Consider the following 22,163-nt stretch of genomic DNA (forward strand, 5'->3'; position numbering starts at 1 on the left):
AGACTGATTGCAAGTAATGCCCACATGATTGTAGCACTTATTGGGGCACCAGTAGGACACATGCCTTATGTTGCACATGCAGATCTACCTGGATTTAGACCAATGTATCCTCATGCAGTGCCATGTGCTGCACCGATGCCTGTTACTCCTCTTATGTCAACACCAACTCTGCCCACATATCCAGTTGCCTTTGCACAAGTCCTAGGAAGAGCGGTAGCCGCCTGAGAGCATAGTGCCTATTATGGGAGATGGGGGTCAACATAGCTATGGAAAGGCCGCCCAAATAGCCAAGCTAACTTAGAGATTCACTGGAGGTGGTGATCCTAAGAGACATTTGGAGGTATTTAATCAAGTGTGTAAGGCCCTAGGAGAACGAAATGAGGTTGCCAAAACCAATGCCTTTAGTCTAGCATTAGATGGTAAGGATGTGGATTGGTATAGAACTCTCAAGGTCGAGGAAAGCTTGAACTTCATTGCTTTTAGGAGATTATTCTTGAAGCAATTTGTGCGTGAAGAAGTCTTATGGGGTGGTGTAGCTTCACAGCTCCCCAAAGCAAAGAGAAAAGAAAAGGAGTCGGTGTACGAGATTTCATTACCCAGCTCAAGCATTTGAATTCTCGATACCTTTGCTATTTGAATAATCAACTACTAGATAGATTCATCCATGGGCTTAAATATGAAGTGATCTATAATAGCTTAGTCATTAGAGGATCACTACATGGGATGAAGTTATAACAAATGCCATCCAATTAGAAGATAATCTAATGGTAAAGGGAGCCAAAGCATCAGATTCTAAATCTATTACTTTCGGAGTCACTGGACATAGCACTTCTTGAAACCCATTGCTAAAGGTAACACTTTAGTGGTGGAGATGAATTTCATAGACATCATGAAAACACTCCAAGAGGGGATGAAAGCAAATAAACCTCCTGAAAATGTGCATGTATACCCAAGGAGAGAGCTTCAATGGTGCTCAATTTTCAATAGGGGCACTCGATTAGTGAGTGTCAAGTTCTAAGGGCACGCTTTAATGGGAAATGTACTTTTTGTGGATGTTATGGTCATGAGGCTTCACAGTGGTACACACGTTTACAAACCCTTGCTAATGCTTCCAGACCTCAGTAGTTGGCTTTACCAGCTCCATCATGGCCACAAGCTATAATGCTTACTGCAACACCTCCTCAGCGCAATGCTGAGTGAACGACACAACGGGGATTTACAAGCACAAAATGTGTCGTTACCTCCACCAGTTTTGGGATCCTAACCTCCACCTCCAAGATTAAACCATTGAACCAAATAGGTTTTAAGGAATCTTTTGAGTGTCCAGAATATGAGATTGACTTGGATAGTGCATCACATCGTTGGGACTCCACAGAGCTTTATCTGGATTACAATGCAAGAGATAGAGTCAAACCAGTATACCAGCTCTAGCTACTGTAGGAAGAGGTTGAGACATTAACAACTCTACTATCAAGAGAATGCCTCTTTAATGCTATCAACATCAGGGACCACACAAAGTCTCTGAGCATCCCATTGGAAACCAACTAGTCACCCAAGCTGCATGATGCAACCCATTAAACAGAGCTTCACATACTTGGCAATCAATTTATTTTTTGACCTCCCATTTGTGTGCATGCTCGAGTTCATACTTGAGACCATTTAAACACCTCTTAATCTTGTTCAATTAACTTGGAACTTATATCCTTTCTAGAGAGTGTTCCCATGCTTGGAACTTACCTTCTTTCTAGAGAGTGTTCCCATGCTTACATTGCCCATAACTTTTTTTTCGAAGCTTCGGTTTGCTCATCGTTTGTGTCATTGAGTTCCTATACATAAAGTGTATCCAACCCATCGCGTTCTACCTAGAATAACCTCAGAACTAACCTTTGATATTTATTCAATTATTCAATGCTTATTTGAGAGGAAGTTGCTCATCGTGATTTGGGACCTTATAAAGGATTTGAAAATGGCTATAATGTTTACCTTTGAAATCAAGGAAGCCTTGGACCAAGGAATGGAGATAACGACATGACTTGAAAATATCCCCCCTTACAAGTTTTTGGAATTTGCAATTGGCTCTTATGACATGTCTTAACCTAAGATGATGGATCTCTTCTAGCCATAAATTAGAACATTTTTTGAAGGAATTTGGAAGGCGCTTGTTAGTGTGCAAAGATCAAGGGTTTTTGTAGGCCCCTGACTCATCAAGCCCTATGGGTTAGGGTTTAGACTAGGAATTTGGAAGGTATTTGTTAGTGCACAAAGATTAAGGGTTTTTGTAGGCTCTTAACTCATCAAGCCCTATGGGTTAAGGTTTAGGCTAAGAAGCGGTCGAGCGGCTCAACAATCTGTCCCTTCCATAATGAATCAATTATACATCATTTTGGGAGATTCCAAATGGTTTAAAAATTCTTTAGATGGATTTTAATGCTTTTGAAATCCTTGGCCAAGTGGAATTTAAGTGGAGATATTTTCTCCACACAGGGAAGGATGGGGATAGAAAAATATAACATGGACAATAGTGAGCTCTCTCTCTTGCTAGGCTATCTAGGTTTTAAAAAATGCTATCATTTTCAATACAAGTGATGGACACGTAAGAGCTACACAAGTCTTTATAGCCTCAAGCAAACAAGAACTTTATCTTCAAGTTGACAAATTTACCTCAGTAATTGGTTTGTTTTCTTGACACATTAATTCTTGGAGAATCGCTAGACCTCTAATGTTATAGCTTATGAGATTGCATACATGGAGTTGCCTCCAAAAATCCATGTGACTTTGTCAGGAATGTTCAAGGAGGTACTGTTCTCCTAGAAGAACATTGGGAGGAACTAAGGTGCAAATTCATATATAACACAACTCAAGCCCTATGTGCTCTAGGAAGAGGAACACACCTTCCATCTTCCACCTTCCTCTAGCCAAGGTGTGACAAAAAAGACATATTGCAATTACTATAATATATGATTTTGGGCATGGCAAAACACTTGTACATTGAATGTAGTGTACACCTATGATAACAATGAATCCTACTTGGAGGAGCTAATTACTAAAACTAATGGCAATAATTAGTGAAGGTCATTAACAACACGAGCATAAAAAAAAATCATTTAAGGGGTGGGCACAATAGCCCAATGATAGAGCTCGAGGCTACCATCCATAGGACGCGAGTTTGAATCTTGACTCATCCCCCTCCATTCCAATGATAGAGCTCTAGGCTACAATCCATGGGGGACGTGAGTTTGAATCTTGACTGACCCCCCTCCACTCCAATGAAGGGTGGAATAAAGAGTGTGTGGGGTAAATCATGGCAAAAAGAAGAGAAGTCATCAATATAGCAGATTGGGTTGAACGAGTACCTTACAAGTGTTAAGTTTGCCTTGGATCCCTGTAGTTGGAGGTTATGCACAATTGGGAATCTCTACTAGTAATGAAGCTCCATTGGAAACGGAAAAGGTGTCTAATTTATGATCAGCCCTACTAATCTAATGACCTTTTGACATGGTTTTTAACAGCCCAATGTAGTGAGTGTTTATTCACTCAAATTTTGTCGTGGGTGTTTCACTCAAATTTTGTCGTTGCATTTATTAATGATGCTCACGCAGCATTAATAAATCAAATGTTTAAACGTATCCCGCATGCTCTCCTCGCCTCCTCACCCGCCTCCTCCACCTTCCCCTCTGCCCCTCGGCTACTCGCTGCTCGCATGTTCTCCTCTCGCATGGTCGTCTACCCACGCCAGCTTGCCTCCCTCCCTCACCCAGTTCAGTCCTCTCTCAGCCATGGCAACCTCTCTCCCCCGTCCCACACTGGCCTAGTCGCCTCCCCCAGCTTCCCCTCGCCTGCTCAGATCCCTCCCTCACTGCAACCTCGTGTTCTCCTCGCCTGATCGCGTCCCCTGTGCTCTCCTTGCCTGCTCATATCCCACAACTTCCCTGCGCTCTGCAGGTCTCCATGGCTCGAGTGTCCATGGCCTAAGCAGGGGAGAGAAAGAGAGGGGTCAAGCCACCAAGAGGGACTCTTACAGAGAGAGCGCGCATGTTCACGTGCATTCAAGGCATGCATCTACTATTTTAACTCGATTTCACGAGATTTCTTTCTAAAATAAAAAAGGTCTAAATAGTTCAAACTTTCTATTTAGTTAAATGAACCAAGAAAAAAAGATTTTCTGGTATGTACCTCTCCAATTAATTAAAGAAACCCAAAAAAAAACGTTTTGGGTGCTTATTGAGTTTGTTTGTTTGTTTTCTTTTTGGAGTATGATGTTTGGGTGTTCTGATATCGTAAATGTAATCTTTGAAATGTTGTACAGCTAGTCTACAAAACAAAAAATCCCAAAAGCAACGGGGAAAGTGACATGCAACAACTGAGGAGTGGTGGAAAAAAGGCAAGAAGGTCCTCAACAGATCGCGTGCAAGCATCGTCTCGTTGCACTGACTCTGATACCATTGCAAATAGTTCTGAGCTCAAGCTCTTGATGGCTATCTGGCTCACAGGAAACCGCATTTGAGGTTCCTTTGCGGCCTGTTTTCCCTAGGGAGACTACAAAGATGAAATTTAAGAGAAGATTTTTACATGCACAGTTTGAATTCCGCATGAGGGTAAATGTTAGCCTTTCATAAGCACCAGAACATGAGATTCGCCAAAGGCGCTTCTTTAGCTTGCAGTCCTGCAGGCAGATGCTCCGTGGCTTCCATTGTGTGGGGCTTGGCAGCATGGATCCTTCTCCTGCACTTGTATACATCTGTTTACCCCTCACACCTTTCCCTTTCTGATTCCCAAGCCTCCTTCAAAAGGCTACCCATGTACAGAGAATTTGAAGAAACTGAAGAAAGGGCAGTTGAGGTTAAAGTGGCCCCAGGCAAGAGGCACGGTAAACCCTCTAGCCCGCCACATAGAGCAAGGAACATCTCAGCAGCAGAAGACTTTGTGAATCCTTCTTCAATGAAAAGGCACTTGTATTTTCCAGACAAGAGCCTGGCTGTAAACCCCTTGAAATGCCCCGAGATCGAAAAGTATTATTTCTACCCGGGCAGAGAATGGCGTGACTCAGATGGCAGGCCAATTCAAGCTCATGGTGGTGGAATCTTGTATGTCCCAGAAACAAAGACCTTCTACTGGTATGGGGAGAACAAAGATGGTCGAACCTATCGGCTTCAAAAACGCTCCCTTGCAAGGGTAAGGGCTATCTCTTTTCATGTGGAATGTTGAGGATTGACATGTTTGCTTAGCTTTCTACTATGTAAAAATTGGGAGGCTCATGTTAAAATGTCATGTATATTTCACTTAAGGCAATGGCCAAGATGGTGAACAGAAAAGGAATCTGGTGTTTATTTTGTGTGTTTACCATGCGATCAACCTTATACAGTCTAGCAGCGCGCTGTGCTCGTTCTAGCTGTTTTAAAACAGGGAGAGGCGAGTTTGATGTTCCTTGGGGTGCATACTCTAGTGCATAGGTAAAATGTTAATTCTTTGGAAACCTTTCCTCCTTTGGGACGATATTGTTAAAAAAAAGTGAACCTGAACGTATTGGACAAGGGTGTGTGTGAATCTTTGGTCTAAGAGTTTGTGTGTAGGTCTTGAAGGGTACAAGGTGCAAGATTTGGATAAGCATAGAAAGTGTCGAAGTATTTTTTTCCCCCCTCCAAAGTGAATAGTATGCTTGAGTGTGCATGGAGAAGTGAGAGATAGAAGAGAAGAATCTGGGGAAAGAGGCTCTTTTCAAAGGCCTAGATATATGTAAGCATCTTGGAAATAATATAAGTCACTTTTCTCAAAGTTTGCATGTACCTTCACTCTGTTAATTTGTGTTTAAGACTTAATCAGTTTTCAAGCTTGTAATCTCGTTCAAGCTTTGTCTAATTTCTCTTACCATGCCTTCTCCCTTTGTTAGAAATTGCAATTTCAAGTTGGTAATAGAGCCTAGGAATGTAGATTTGAGTCCTAGCTCTTTGATTAGTGAAAAAATCAGTCTTAATTTGGAAGGTAATTATTATTGATTATAGCTGTAATTACTATCATGACACTTGATTAAAGCTTTTTAATCACCTCTTCTTGCCACAATTCTGCTTTCAACCCACAATTCGAAGGCTTTGAAAGCAGAATTGTGGCAAGGGGGTGTATCAATATTTGCTCTAAGAGTTTGTGTGTAGATCTTGAAGGGTACAAGGTGCAAGATTTGGATAAGCATAGAAGATGTCAAAGTAGTTTTATTTTTCTCCAAAGTGAATAGCATGCACGAATGTGCATGGAGAAGTGAGAGATAGAAGAGAAGAATGTGGGGAAAGAGGCTCTTTTCAAAGGCATATATATATGTAAACATCTTGGAAATAATACAACTCACTTTTCTCAAAGTTTGCATGTACCTTCACTATGTTAATTTCTGAAAGAATACAAGCTTTAGGCCTTGGTTAGCGCCATAGGGGTGACCCCTGGCCCCTTCTACATATCTTCTACTGAGGACTAGACATATGAATGATGAGAATGAATTGATGATATGCTGAAAATGACTTCATGCTTATATCTGGATGCTGAGGTGCTGATCGGTCTGTTGCCTGCTGTCAGCCAGATGGCTGGACACAATATTCATGATAAATTCTCCTTTAATGCTGCATTTACTCCTTTGCATCCCCCTTTACTGGCTGACTTGGACAACCGACTGGATCTCCATGCCCTCACTGATGTGATTGATGATATTGATGATTTGATGCTGATGGTAATGCTGCTATTACTGATGCTATTGCTAATACTGATGAAGATGACCTAAATGCTGACTTTAACTGATGAGATTAGTCAGGGATTAATGATGTTCATGTAGAGGATTAGTCATGGCACGGGCGTGCATGTGACATTCCCTTCTGCTAAACTTGATGACGGGGTGGACACTCCGTCATCCTTCCTCCCTCGACTGCTACCGACTTTGAATTGCTGTTGAGACCTTCTACTGATTTGATTTTAACCGAATGATATTTTTGTTTGAACACCTTCACTCTTGATCTCCACTTCCAAGTCTTGCTGAAGAACTGAGCATCTATTCAACTGTTGTCTCCATGCTTTCGTTTTCCTTACCCTTAACACAGTGGTGGGTCACCTGCGCGCCTGTTGCAAGGCCTTTGGAACTAATCTGAGAGCTTAATGATGTATTGGTTTTGAGTACATACCCTCAGGCAATGCTTAATGATGTATTGGTTTTGAGTACATACCCTCAGGCAATGCCTCCTCTAGCTTTGCCTATTGCAGACCACTCCATCTGCTACCTTGTTGCATCCTTTCTGCTGGAATTGTGCACCTTCCTTGGGACTATGCTTAGTGGGTTGAGCCTGAATGCTCTGATACCAATGTTGCATGCGCGGAAGCCTTTGTTGTACTGATCCATAGCCCTAAGCCTGATGAAGAACAAGATGTTGATTTAAACATAAGACAGAGGAGAGAGAAGAAGAGACAGATTGGTGTCAGGGTTCTCTTGTATCTACTATGGTACAAAAAGGTTGCATAAATGCTTGTACATGCTTTAGGCCTTGGTTAGCCCCATAGGGGTGATCCCTGGCCCCTTGTACATATCTTCTACTGTGGACTAGACTTATGAATGATGACAATGAATTGATGATATGCTGAAAATGACTTCATGCTTATATATGGATGCTGAGGTGCTGGTTGGTTTGTTGCTTGCTCTCGGCCAGATGGCTGGACACGATATTCATGATAAATTCTCCTTTAATGCTGTGCTTACTCCTTTGCATGCCCCTTTGCTGGTTGACCTGGACAATGGTGGCTGATTGGCCGCTTGGATGACTTGTAGATCTAGGAGGTCAAGGTTACTGTTTAAGTAACTAGTCACCCCGGATGCGTTCGTCATAGTATAATTATGATGAAGGACCTAGACAGTAGAGTCTAGGATTACTAGATTAAGAAGGGGAGGGGGGGGGAGGGGGTGTTAAAAATATGGTGATCTTGAAACAAGGGGAGCATAAATATCTTGTGTTAGTTCTCTAAGGTCTTGAAGGGTACAAGATGGAAGATTTAGATTAGCATAGAAGGTGTCAAAGTAGTTGTCTTTTTTCCAAAGTGAATAGCATAGGTCCATTGAGACGTCCATTGTTTTTCTCCCTAGACATTTTCCAATATGTAGTCATTATGGCACAAAGTGTAAAGGTTATAGTCAATAATGGAAACTAGAGCACTACCATTAAGAGCATCGATGCTACTATTGCTACATGATCAAACTCGGTAAAAGGTTTTTCCCGAAATGTTGGCTATCTAATCCTCGTCCACTTCCTCCACAAAATTCCATTTGTAAATACAATCAATAGTGGGGAGGTAGAAGCTAAGCGGGAGGGGGACTCCCCAAAGGACCTTGAATCTAAGGAGAAGGGAAACTCCACTAGGATATTTGAAGACAAGCAAGAATTGAGTTCCATATGGGAAAATGAGCTACTCAAGTGACGAGGGCACATGATGATCAGCAAGTTGTAGTCGTGTCTGGCTGCGGAAGCACAGAGGATGTGATCTCCAAGTGTGTAACAACCCCACGGATCTCATAAACACGAAACACAAATGACTAGTACAAACTCCCGAAGAGGGGTGCAAGCTAGCTCAAACTCTGTGAGCTTATGACAACAATAATCCATGTTTCACTTATATAGTGCCCATTGTTGCTATAAATAACTAAAGTGTTATAAATAGCTAGTACACAGAGATTTATTTATAATAACCTTAGCCACCCATAGTAGCCTGCTTTCTCCTAATCCTAGAGCTCCACTAACCCTTCCGGATTAGTAGTGGGCATGCCATAAATAACTAAATTGCTATAACTAGCTAGGACACATGGATTTATTAATAATAACCTTAGCCACCCGTATAAGCTTGCTTCCTCCTAATCCCAAAGCTCCCCTAGTCCTATTGGATTAGGCCAGTAATCTCGAGGGTTAGCACTAGGTATGTAACATACTTTCCCTGCTCATACGTTTTCACTCTTGGAAAACAAAATTCGTCTGAGGAAAAAAATTGGGAAACCTATGCTGTAAACTAGCAACTCTCTCCCAAGTCGAAGACATTCCCAGTCTGGGAAATAACCAAGGGAAACTCAAACTACATTTGACAACTGACTTCTTAATCTGGTTGACCATGTCTACTCTTTCCACTCATAACTTTGCCATAGGAACTGGCTATAATTGCAGCCACTAGTCCTACAACTATCTCAGTGGAACTAAAAACATACCAACTCCAACCAAAAAGTCTTGAGGAACAAAATAATCCCTCAATTCAACTCCTAAGGAATCGGATAATCTGACATCGCAAAGACAATTGTTATAGCCAACCAAATTACCTATCCTATCAAGATTGGGTAAATCCTTGTTCCTAGGGGATTAAATAAAAACACCTCCTCTCTCTGAGAACAACATAACCATTAGATATTTGAACACTTTCGTCATAAATGACCTTTGAAAGTGTTCCTATCAAGACCGTGTCCAAGTGAGAACACCCATGATATAACTCTCCAACTATACCATATCCTTTGCCAAACGCACAACTGTGGTATTGGCTGTGTAGCAGGTCAATTCTTTCTAGGACTACAACTAGAACTACATCTTGAAGTTCTATCTCTCAAGGGAAACTTGGGTTGACACCCATACCAAACATGACTTGTTTAGTATTATCGTAGGCAGATCTTGACTAATCAAATGATCCCTCGGTGCTGAACATGTGCAATGTTCCACCAAGACTAATGTATCCTTTGTGCTGCTTGATACACTAAGAACAATTATCATGAGTAGGAACCTATCTCAGTCGAACTCTGGCTGCCTGAGGTATCCAGAAACTTCAAGTCCCAACTCAACCTATTGTGTAAAGGTAATCAAGATGCAAGCGAAATCTGCCAACATTAACACTCACTACTGGAAGTGAGTCTATCTAGAATAACCCCACAAGGCAATACCTTGCTACACAGCCCTCCAGAGAAATTCACAGGGTGTGTAGAAGCCCAAGGGTGTAGAGGAGAGTGTGTCGGTGAAGAAGTGTGAGAGTTGGAGCAGGTTTGTGAACCACATAGAGAGAGATAGCAGAAGTCGACACCTTGCAGGTTTCTTACGTGAGTGTTATACTTACACTCACACTACTTGAGTTTTATTAAAAAACTTAGGGTACACATGTGTCCGGGCGTCTGGCCAGACACGGACCAATTTGGCCATGTAAAATAATGTGTGTGTGTGTGTGTGTTTATATGCACACACTTTACATATGTGACAAGGGGCTCAGCAAGAGCTTTACCCTCAACAACCTACCACTTAAAGATCTTGATGAGCGATCTTGTAGGAGTGTGTGTGTGTGAGAATCATCTAACTCCCACCAAATCAAGGCAATGCTCATGCGATGACTTGGCGAGGCTCTTTGTCAATACATCTGAGGGATTTTCTTGCGTTTTGATCTTAGTCAATGTGACTAGACCATCTTCTATCACTTGTCTGATAAAGTGATAGCGCACATCAATGTGCTTTGTACGCGCATGAAACATGGCATTCTTAGCCAGATGAATGGCACTCTGGCTATCACAATAGATGAATGGCATGTGCTGCTGCAAACCCAACTCGGTGACAAGTCTGCCAAGCCAAATAGCCTCTTTCGAGGCCTCTGTGGCTGAAATATATTCAGCCTCAGTAGTGGATAGTGCAACTATCCTTTGTAGCTTGGAGCACCATGAAATTGCACCACCAGCCAATGCGCACACATACCCGCTAGTGGACTTGCGAGTATCAACATCACCTGCCATGTCTGCATCACAGTATCCCTCTAGATGCATGGACCCTTCACCAAAGCATAAGCATTTATCCACGCTACCCTTCAAGTAGCGTAATATGTATTTCACTGCTTCCCAATGCAACTTGCCTGGATTTGCCATGTATCTGCTTACAACTCCCACTGCATAAGCAATGTCCATACGAGTCGTGATCATGGCATACATCAGTGAACCACAAGCTGATGCATACGGTACATCTCGCATAGCATTAATGCTTGCATCATCTTTTGGGTAGTCTCTCTTGCTAAGCTTAACATGAGGAGGCAATGGCACTCCATACGGCTTAGCATTAGACATATTGAACCTGTCAAGTACCTTTTTAATGTACTTTTCTTGAGACAAGAAGAGAAGCTTTCTCTTTCTATCCCTTTTGATACGCATGCCCAAGATATGTTCTGCACTACCTAAGTCTTTCATAGAAAAGACTGAATTCAGCTGTGACTTTAGCTGTTTCAGAGCTTCAATGCTCTTTGCGGCAAGTAACATATCATCCACATACAGTACCAAGATGATGAGACTATCATCGTCAGCCCTCTTGGTATACAAGCAGTGATCAGCATCACTTCGTTTAAAACCCTGTGAGAGCATGAAGGCATCAAACTTTTTGTACCATTGTCTGGGTGCTTGTTTCAAGCCATAGAGACTCCGTTTAAGTTTGCATACAAGATGTTTCTTCCCAGACTGTACAAAACCTTCTGGCTGTTTCATATACAGCTCTTCCTCTATATCACCATGCAAGAAAGCAGTTGTGACATCCATTTGATCTAGCTCAAGATCCAATGAAGCCACCAAGGCAAGTAAGACCCTTATAGTGGTCATTTTTACAACAGGAGAGAACACTTCTTGGAAGTCAATGCCCTTTTCCTGCTTGTACCCTTTTGCTACAAGTCTTGCCTTGTACTTGGGTTTTCCATCAACACACTTGACTTTATAAACCCATTTGTTTGGAATTGCCTTCTTGCCCTTAGGTAAGCAAACCAAATCCCAAGTGTCATTTTGTAACAATGACTTCATTTCCTCTTGCATGGCAAGCTCCCACTGTTTCTGTTTATCACATGATTGGGCTTCCTTATATGAAACAGGCTCACCCTCATCTGACAGCATAATGTAATCAAGAGAAGGCGTAAACCTTTGAGGAGCCCTTCTAACACGTGTGGACCGCCTCACCCAATGATCTACATTGACAGGCATAGGATCCACATCAGGTGGAATGTTCTCCACAGCATCATGGGGCTGATTTTCCCCATTTTCAGCCGGCTGTCCATCATTTGCAGGTGGATTTTCAGCCCCCTGCCTGTTGCCATACATGTCTATTGGCTGTCCATTATCTTCTGGCTCAAAGACAATAGGCTCTTCATCAGCCATTTGCTGATTTTCAGTCACAACTGGTGGCAAAATTGACTCAAACTCAACTCTTTTCTTGTTCTCATTGCATGGAACAGAGTTATTTAACAGTTTGGTCTCATTGAATATTACATCTCGGCTGCGAACAATCTTTCGAGATAGAGGATCCCACACTCTATAGCCCATTTCTCCTTCATCTCCATAACCCATGAAGATGCCCTTGATGGACTTCCTGTCTAGCTTGGACCTCTTCTCTACCGGAATAAGCACATATGCCTCACAGCCAAACACTTTTAAATGGTCATATGAGGCTGGTTTCCCAGACCAAACCTCCTTAGGGATGCCATTCTCTAACGCACGATTAGGAGACCTGTTGCATATATGAACCGCGGTTTTCAATGCCTCTCCCCAGAACTGTTGAGGGAGATTAGCAGTGGACAGCATGCAACGGACTCGCTCACATAACGTACGGTTTATTCTCTCAGCTACCCCGTTTGAAGAGGGATTATAAGGAGCTGTGAGCTCCCTCTTAATTCCCTGCTTCTTACATAACTCGTTAAACCCTTTAGATACATACTCTGTGCCATTATCAGTTCTCAAGCACTTTAGTTTCTTGCCTGTTTGAGTACTCACATAGGCATAGAACCTTTTAAATGCATCTAGGTCCTCATCCTTATGTTTCAAGGGATATGCCCACAACTTTCGAGATGTATCATCAACAAAAGTGAGAAAATATTTCATACCACCGTATGTTTTCACAGGCGTAGAACACACATCAGAATGAACCAGATCAAGTATTTGAGACTTTCTTCGCACACCAGAGTAATAAGAACGTTTTACTTGCTTTCCAAAGACACAATCAAGACAGAAATCAAGATGAGTTTTCTTTACATCAACTCTCTTAAGAGAAGAAAGTACCTGTAAACCCTTGTGGCTCATATGGCCAAGCCTCTTGTGCCAAAGCTCCATGTGAGACTTCACATCCACAACAGCAAGACACTTTCCAGAGATGACCTTGGTGTGCAAATAGTACAATGTGCCTCTTTTGCTGCCTTTGGCCACAAGCATAGAACCCTTGTGCATCTTCCAAATGCCACTGCCAAATGTGGTAGAGAAACCACATGCATCCAGCTGACCCACTAAAAGCAAACTCTTCTTGATGCCAGGAACATAACTGACATCATGGAGCTGCAGCTCCTGACCATTCTCAAGGACCAACTGTATAGTCCCTTTGCCCTCTATATTGCATGCATGATTGTCCCCAAGGAACACCTTTCCGCATGGGCCTGAAGTATACGAGGCAAACGCATCCTTTAAGTTTATCATCAAATGGAGGAAGACCTGTGTCCTGAAGCTGACTCAGGATACCTGTAAACACACTCAGATGCTCGGACACTGACTTAGATTCATCTAGCTGCAAATTTACCAACTTCCTCATCAGGTGAACCTGATTAACTGGAGTGGCATTCTCATAAGTAGCCTTGAGCTTCTTCCAAATGTCAGAAGCTTTATCAAGACCCTTAAGTTCTGTCAGAATATCATCCGACACAGCCATCTTTATATATGTGACAGCTTTCTTATTCAGCCTATCCCATTCTGCATCTGACATAGTGTCCGGTTTTGTACCCTCAACAGGCATATCGCACTCTTTTAGAAAGAGTACGCCCAATATGTGCTTCTTCCACAAGTCAAAACCTTGCCCATCAAATTTCCGAATCTCAAAGAGATTCTTGAGCTCGGATGATGAAGCCATGTTGCTGAAATTTTCTGTTTTTCAGCTTATAAACACCTGTTACCTGTCACCTGCTTTTCCCTATGAAACCCTTCTCAAATGCTTGCTGAAATTTCTGTTTTTCAGCTTGAAAACACTTGAAACAGCATGTAGAATGCGTCCCTGAAGGTCAACAATCAACTACAAGAGGAATGCCCAAATCTGAAATTTCTCGCCAGGGAAAAATTTCTCAAAAAATTTCACCGAAACCTCCTACACGGTAGCAGAAGAGTTGCTTACATTGATTGTAAGCTCCAAAGTTGATTCGGTCCAAGATTTGGCAAAGCATAGAGAAAAAACAGCAAAGTCGCCTTTTCTTGTTGCTCTTCCCGGAGCTTGCGATGGGCGCAGAAGGCTCTGATACCAGTTTGTAGAAGCCCATGGGTGTAGAGGAGAGTGTGTCGGTGAAGAAGTGTGAGAGTTGGAGCCGGTTTGTGAACCACACAGAGAGAGATAGCAGAAGTCGACACCTTGCAGGTTTCTTAGGTGAGTGTTATACTTACACTCACACTACTTGAGTTTTATTAAAAAACTTAGGGTACACGTGTCCGGGCGTCCGGCCGAACACGAGCCAATTTGGCCATGTAAAATAATGTGTGTGTGTGTGTGTGTGTTTATATATATGTACACACTTTACATATGTGACAAGGGGCTCAGCAAGATCTTTACCCCCAACAGCAAAGAGATTCATTGATTGCAACAAGGTGGATCCGGGAGACAGAAGACTCTCTCACTATGAACAAGGTCGTAGGTAAACATTGGATTTGGGTGGCATCTCGCTTGTTATTAGGGGATGCATACACTTGGTTCTTGGCAGGATATTCAAAGAGACCATGGCTACGATGGGATGATTTCACTAAGGACTTGCTAGCTGTAACGGAAGGGAAGCTTTAACACGGAAATCTTATCAATCATGAAAACTGAATAAACACATAAGCATGCCAGATAAAAGAAAGCTGTTAGCTCTACACAGTACACCACACTAGGGGCTAGAAGATGGGCTGAACCCCCCCCCCCCCCCCTTATGGTTAGATTACCAAAAAGGAGTCTGCTTCTGAATACAACTTTGCAAGTGCTTAGGGATTCTCCATTGGCTAGCACCTATTTCTCCCAGTATAGTATGAAAACAAAACAAAACATATGCTGAATTTTGATGTCAATCTTTAGCACCAGCTGGATATATAAGCACCCTAGCTCCATTGTAAAAACATATCTAATTCATTGCTGTTGTGTTGGTTCGAATACTCTCTCTCTCTCTCTACCTCTCTCTAGTGTTTGTGTACCCTCTCTCTCCCTTTTCTCTGCCAGCGTTTTCTCTCATCATCTGTCCCTTAGCGTTTTCTCACTAACGCGATACTGCTTCCGCATTGTCAACTTTGACATGGTATCAGATCCAGAGGAACGTCCCCGAAGGGATAGCAATCGGTTCACACGTCTTCAAGAGGAGGAGTTTCTCAAATCTCTTGTGGATTGGGATGCTCACAATGCGAAGGCAATGTCGGCGATTGCAGAATCTCTCACCAAGGAAATTTCCCCTGCCATACAGACTTTGAAGACTGCCAAGGAAATGTGGTCAAAGCTTGCAGGAATGTTTGATCGAGACTCAACAATGCGAGCAGTAACCCTTCTCGGCGAGTTGTTTTCCATCAAGTTTGAAGCCGGGACCTCTATGCAGTCATTTCTAATGAAGGCAAAGGTTATCCATGATCAGTTATCGGCTATGAATAGTGCGTTAACTAGTACCCAGTTAGCTGCCTTGGTTCTTACGAAGTTGTGTGAGGAGTACGAGATGGTCTCGAGGGCATTACGCTTACAAGTCACGAAGGAAAAGCTGAAATTTGATGATCTCAGCTCTTTTCTCATTGAGGAGGAAGCAGTGCTCATTTCCCAAGGCAAGATTCGAGTTCCAAAGGATGTAGAATTGGCACATGCTGCATCGGAATCCAATAAGAAGTCTAGGAGCCGTTGTTATAAGTGCGGAAAGCGAGGGCATTTGGCTCGGGATTGCAAATCCAAAGCTAAAGCTCAAGGCTCGACGAATGACAAAGGCAAAGGCAAAGCTGACGAGGATGACAGTGACAGTGATACTACCAGGGATGATACGGCTTCTGCCGGTGTGGCGAGGACTACACTGGCTGCTGGCACATGCTCCAGCATTCTAGCTTGGTGGATGGATGCTACCACGTGCTTCAGCCAGAGAGAGGCATGTGAGTGGCAGAGAGGGGCAGTCTGTGCTCCTGTTTTGATGACTTGAACCCGTGTGTCGGAGTTCAATTTCTGGGTGTTTGGATCCGTGTTGGAATTCAAAGCACTAGGCATCTGGCAAGGAACCAACCATGGCGTATAAAACACTATGGATGTGCTGCAGTCATTCATTGTTGTTTTCGGGATTATGGACAGGGTGTGTACCAAAGTTCATTATCTTGTGGAGTTTTTTGGACGTGATGTGTTCACAGTTCATGAATGGGGATTCTTGGACGTAGTGTGGTCTACAGTTCAATGCTCCTTGAGGTAGTTGGTGCTCAGGATGACATTTTTGGTGGTGACAAGCTGGTGGTTGCAAATCCGAGGTGTACCTAGTGGTTGGCCACTGCTGGGGTGTCCATGGTAGCTTCTTCATCGACTTGGTATTCCTACTTATGACCACTATGAGCTGCAGAGAGGGTGTTAAAATTGTTTTTTTTTGCATGCATCTCAAGTGAGGTCGGCCAAGTCCATTTGTGGATATATAAGCACCCTAGCTCCATTGTAAAAACATATCTAATTCATTGCTGTTGTGTTGGTTCGAATACTCTCTCTCTCTCTCTCTCTCTACCTCTCTCTAGCGTTTGTGTACCCTCTCTCTCCCTTTTCTCTGCCAGCGTTTTCTCTCATCCTCTCTCCCTTAGCGTTTTCTCACTAACGCGATACTGTTTCCGCATTGTCAACTTTGACAAGCAGCCCTCTCTGCTACATCCTTTACATCAGCATTTTACTTTCAGCGTTTACATCAGCACTGACATCAGTGCTTATTCTTCAGTGTTTTACATCAGCCTTACATGAGGCTTACATCAGGCTCACATCAGTTTACATCAGCCTGTCATCATCGCTTACATCTGAGCTGACATCAGCGTTTGTCTTCAGCCTGTCATCAGCGCTTACATCTGGGCTGACATCAGCGTTTATCTTCAGCCTTACATCAGCCTTACATCAGGCTTACATCAGGGCTCACATCAGTGCTTGCATCAGCATATCATCTGCGTTTTACCACAGCCCATGGGATAGCAGCCCCCTCTGTTATACATAGAGCATATCAGCGTTTTTTGCCTCAGCTCTCACCATCAGGACAGCAGCCCACTCTCCGCTACATCATACCATTGGGACGGCAGCCCCCACTCTGCTTAGCTTCATCATCGACATCACATCAGGTACGCAGCACCCGTGTCACTAGAGCTTGCACCACTCCGGACAGCAGCCCTCTCCGCTCCTTTCCACATCAGGTACACAGCACCTGTCACACCAAAGCTTGCACCACTCAGGACGGCAGCCCTCTCTGCTCCTCACGACCCTTCAGGTACGCAACACCCTTGTCATCAGAGCTTGCACCCTTTAGGTCTTGCAGCACCCTTGTCATCAGAGCTTGCACCACCACCACTCGGGATGGCAGCCCTCTTTGTTCTTCATCTACCACCTCAGATACAGCAGCACCCTTGTCATCACAGCCTGCATCACCTCATCTTCCGCTGCCATTACCACCTCGGAGTGCCTTTGCATCTAACGGCGCGAGCCTTCGACACCGACCACTTCTTGGAGTGCCTTCCCTCACATCGACGTGAGCCTTCGTCACCAACCATCCTTCAGCTCCGACATATGATAGTCCATATTGCATCATTACCATGTGTTGATCTCGGCAAATCCATAATGAAATCCATGGCAATGCTTTTCCATGTTTAATATGGAATGGGTAAGGGTTGAAGCAAACTGGGTGTCCTTTGCTCGTTGTGTATCTCCATCTAAACCTTGAGAGATTAATCACTCACGGGTTCCCTCCCTCAAATGACCCCTGCAATGGTCTGTATCTACTCCATCAAATCGGTCTACCACGAGTCCAGGTAATCAAGGAGAATCATGGTCCATGCTGTATCAATGAAGGAAATACGAGTGCATGCTGCACAACGAAGGAAATATGAGTGCGTGGTGTATCAATGAAGGAAATAGGAGTGCATGCTGCACAAGTAGAACTCAAGAAGCTATAAAAAAAACCCGCTTCTTGACTACATACTCAAACAACTCTCCTTCCACCCATGCCGCCTCCTCGTAGGCGCATAACCCATGAAACCCTGTGAGGAGGGGAAAGAGCCGTCAGGTATTTGGAAGGAATCATGAAGGCAAACTTAAACTCTTCCGCTCCAAAAGCGGATGAAGTATGAAATCCAAGGATGAATGCCTTACGCGATGAGGTAAGGGTGAATGCCTTATGCGATGAGGTAAGGGTTTGGTGGGGCAAGAAGCACAGTATACCCAAATATACAGCCAACACAAGCTTCCCCATTGGCTCAATGCTATCAAAACATAGTATTTGCCATTGCCAATGTTACATGCGGAAGCTTTGGGAGTCTTCTTACAGCCCTAAACACCATCTGGGAACATGCTGAGGCAAAACGCAAGTAGAAGATAGAGAAGAGAGAGAGAGAGAGAGAGAGAGAGAGAGAGAGAGAGATAGGTGAGTATTCAGTATATTCTATAGTACGAAAAGGTACATCTGATCTTGCAGCCATAGGCTGCCTTCTTGAAAAGGTGTAAAACCTAATCTAAAGCCTAGTCTAGTGATCCAGTCCTGGCTGGACTGAATGCCTCAAATTGATTAGCCTGGTTGCCTTTTATAGGCCTTGAATACACTGATGAATTGGCCAACTGCTGGCTGGCCAGGTCCAGGACAAAAATCGAGGAGTTTAATGCAGCTGACAGGTTCTTTCTCCTTACAGCGCTGGTCGACAGTCCTCCATGTCCACCACAAGTCAATTCCCTTGCCACAGCAGCAACCCATGCTCCAAAACTCAGGTTGTTTGTCTTTATCTTGTTGCCTCTTCAGGATTAGCTTGGGGTTAGCGAGTGCATGTCTTGCACATGACATCCCCCTCTGCTGAACTTGATGACGGAATTCCAATCTGTGTTCTTGGATGATTGTCATCATCCCACTCTCTAGTCTCGGAGTCCCCTTGTCATCCTTCCCTCTCTGGCAACCTTTTCACTGAAAACCCGGCCCGGTCTCCAAATCCACTCTAACTTTGATGAAAATCTATGCATCTGTTCTATCTAGTCCCCATTCCATTCTTGCCTTGTCCCTAAACACTGTCTCTGGTTGTCTTTCCTAAGTATTGAGCTTGCCACTCACTCCACCCCTTGGAGGATCTTCCTTCCCTGGAACTATAGCCTAAAAGCCTTTCCTGGTGTGCCCCAAGTGGCACCCGACTCACAGGACTGCCATTCCCTTGGGCTTTGTGGAACACCACCAACCAATCTCTTGGGAATTCTTCCATGTCTTGTGTTCCTTGCCTTGGGCCTCGTACCTGTGCACTTTTGTGTGCCTTGGACCTGTGCACCTTCATCTGGGACTGAATCATTGTTTAGCCTTGCTGAGCCTGATGCTCTGATACCAATGTTACATGTGGAAGCTCTGGGAGTCTTCTTTTAGCCCCAAACACCATCTGGGAACATGCTGATGCAAAACACAAGCAAAAGATAGAGAAGAAATGAAATGAAATGTTATATTAACGTCTTCAAAAGGCCATAATGACCTATGAGACCAAAAGTTACATCATGGTGGATCTGATACAATGTCTGGATAAAAAAACCCAGAAAATGAAAAAATAAAGATGATACTACTGGCACCTAAAAAATAAAACTGGAACTGGAAGGTACACTATGGAGGTACCTCCATCTCATAATATGTGCCGCATCGGACACTGGCGGATCTCCTCAATATCCTGTGTGGTCAGCACCCTGACTGGGTGTCTCGCATGCCTCGCAAGAATAATCCGAATCTGCCGCTGCAACATCCGTCTATGCTGGGATGCCCTCCTCCGTGGTCGTGGGCGTCTGGACCACCCAAGCTCAATCGCACGATCAATTAGTGTACCTCTGGTGTGGGCGGTATCCATGTCCTGCTGCTGCTGTGGTCCATCTGGCGCAGTGATGGCCGGACTAAAGAAGTCTGTAATGTGCCTCTGAGTCTGGCTCTCTGTGCGCCTAAGCAGGCTATCTCTATGTCTCCGCAGCTCAAGCAAGAACAATCCCAAACACCTCTGGTCCTGGTACCCCATGACTCTGGAAAGTGGTCCAAAACCCTCTCTGAATAAACAGTGGAAACGACCACGTATCTCATAGTATGCAGTACAATGGCATATATAATGCAGCTCTGTCTCTGGCTCCCCATGGCATACTCGGCATATCCTGGCCTCAGCTGGTATACCTCTATATCGGCCAATCTCAATCTCAAGCTGGTGTGAGGATGTGCGAATCTGACCAATAGCACATCGTACTGCATGAGACAAGTGTACATCCATGTAACTGGGTCTGATCACAAAACCATCTGCTGTGAGCTGAAGAAAATGTTCTCTGTAGAAAGCCATCTTCGTGCCCAGCTCCTCAGTCGGTTGTATCCATGTCCTCCTAATGTCCAGCTGAACTAAATCCTGACGGATGAGTCTGGTAATCTCTGTCCGTGTAAGAGAGAGAGAGAGAGAGAGAGAGAGAGCTGAGTATTCAGTATATTCTATAGTACAAAAAGGTACATCTGATCTTGCAGCTGAAACCGGCCTCTGATAGAAAACCGGAGTGCGGTAAGAGCTAACACCCGTCCACTTGTAGTCTAGATGATAAACAAAACACAGATTGGAGCTAGAGTGCCCAAATCTGAATACACAACGACACCTGTTGGCCCCAAAGCTTGGCGCCCCTTTCGGTATTTCTTTATTCCATTAAAATAATATGTATGGCTGAGTACAACACAAAAACCAGCCAAGAGTTTACACCTGTAGTCCAATCTGACTGCCCACAAATCCTTCTCAGCACAGAGGATCTATGCACACAGATCTGTGTCCTCAAGCAACACATTGTGCCTCCCTCTGATCAGCCAAGTTTACAAAGCAGGCCAGCCATGGGCATACATCTGGCATAACTCAAGAGCATGATACATCTTCTCAGCTCAAACACACATATGCTGTTCAATCCCTGTCTTAATCTGCCATACTCCTCCTCTCACAAGGAGCCAGATAACACATACCTGTAGCAGACATCAAGCAATAGAAAGAGAGATAGATGAACAGAGTCAAGGCTTACCAAGTTCAGCTCGTGAAACAACTCTGGAGGAAGCAACAGCACTAATCTGTGCCTGCAGGCACTTGAATCCACAATCCTGCTTCACACATGTGCTTGCACTTGCCTGTATCTTCCTCCTGATGCTCACTCCTATGCTGTCCTTGAAAATACAGATCTGAAAATCAGCACAGTACCCGTCTGTACCGCCTCGGGATACGTGCCAGGCGTTGTACTTGCATAAACAGCCTGCTGTCCACTTCTGTACCTGCCTGAATCAGCCTGCACAGGTCTGTCCAGCACCCAGTAAAGCGCCGCCTGCACCTGTATGAGCTGTATCTGACTGCCCGTACACTGTACGGCAGTCGTACAGTAAGGTATGGGCTGGAAAACTGACTGTCCAGCCTGTATAGGGCTTCTGCGCAGCCACCAGCAGCTGCTCTGTGCGCCGCCAGCAACAGAGGAGAAAGAGAGAGAGAGAGAGAGAGTCCAGTACTGGCCGTACAGTGCTGTACGGCTGGTTCCTTCAGAAAAACAGCAGCAATCTGCAGCAAAACAGCCGCCTTCTCCTCCTCTTGAGCTTTCCCACGATTGTACACAAGCGCATGAAGGGAGCCTCTCCTTTTGCTACACGATTCCCCAAAAAGGGAGGAGAGAGAGGGAAGAGAGAGAAAACTCCTCCCCAATTTAATCCCTAGGGCCCCAACTTAATAAGTTCCCTAGGGCCACTAAGGCCTAGGGGCAACTTTAATAAACATTAAAAGTTAATGTTTTAATGTTCCCCCTTCACACCTAGGGATGTCCACACATCTTAAACACTGTCCGGGCACCCCCCCATGTGAATCATAAAATATTCTGACTCTGCAACCACCATGCACACACTTGTCCTGCTCCATTTTCACAGGGCCATGACATACCCCCCTCTTGAAAGATGGCAAGCGTCCTCGATTGCATTCTGGTGATGCA

At 44.1% G+C, this 22,163-nt stretch overlaps 1 protein-coding gene across 1 annotated transcript in view; it reads left to right on the forward strand.

The window, feature by feature from the left end:
• The first annotated feature begins 4,248 nt into the window (after positions 1–4,248).
• The window catches only part of LOC147633683 (uncharacterized), a 43,849-nt gene continuing 25,934 nt past the window's right edge, over positions 4,249–22,163 (forward strand). Inside the window, exon 1 of the mRNA XM_086804663.1 lies at positions 4,249–5,172. Coding sequence (XP_086660789.1) covers positions 4,600–5,172 — 573 coding nt within the window. The 5' untranslated portion in view covers positions 4,249–4,599. The remainder of the gene's footprint in view (positions 5,173–22,163) is intronic.

This window comes from Cibotium barometz, chromosome 11 (assembly GCF_041138505.1).
Source record: "Cibotium barometz isolate CiBa-2024 chromosome 11, ASM4113850v1, whole genome shotgun sequence".
NCBI classification, from domain to species: domain Eukaryota; kingdom Viridiplantae; phylum Streptophyta; class Polypodiopsida; order Cyatheales; family Cibotiaceae; genus Cibotium; species Cibotium barometz.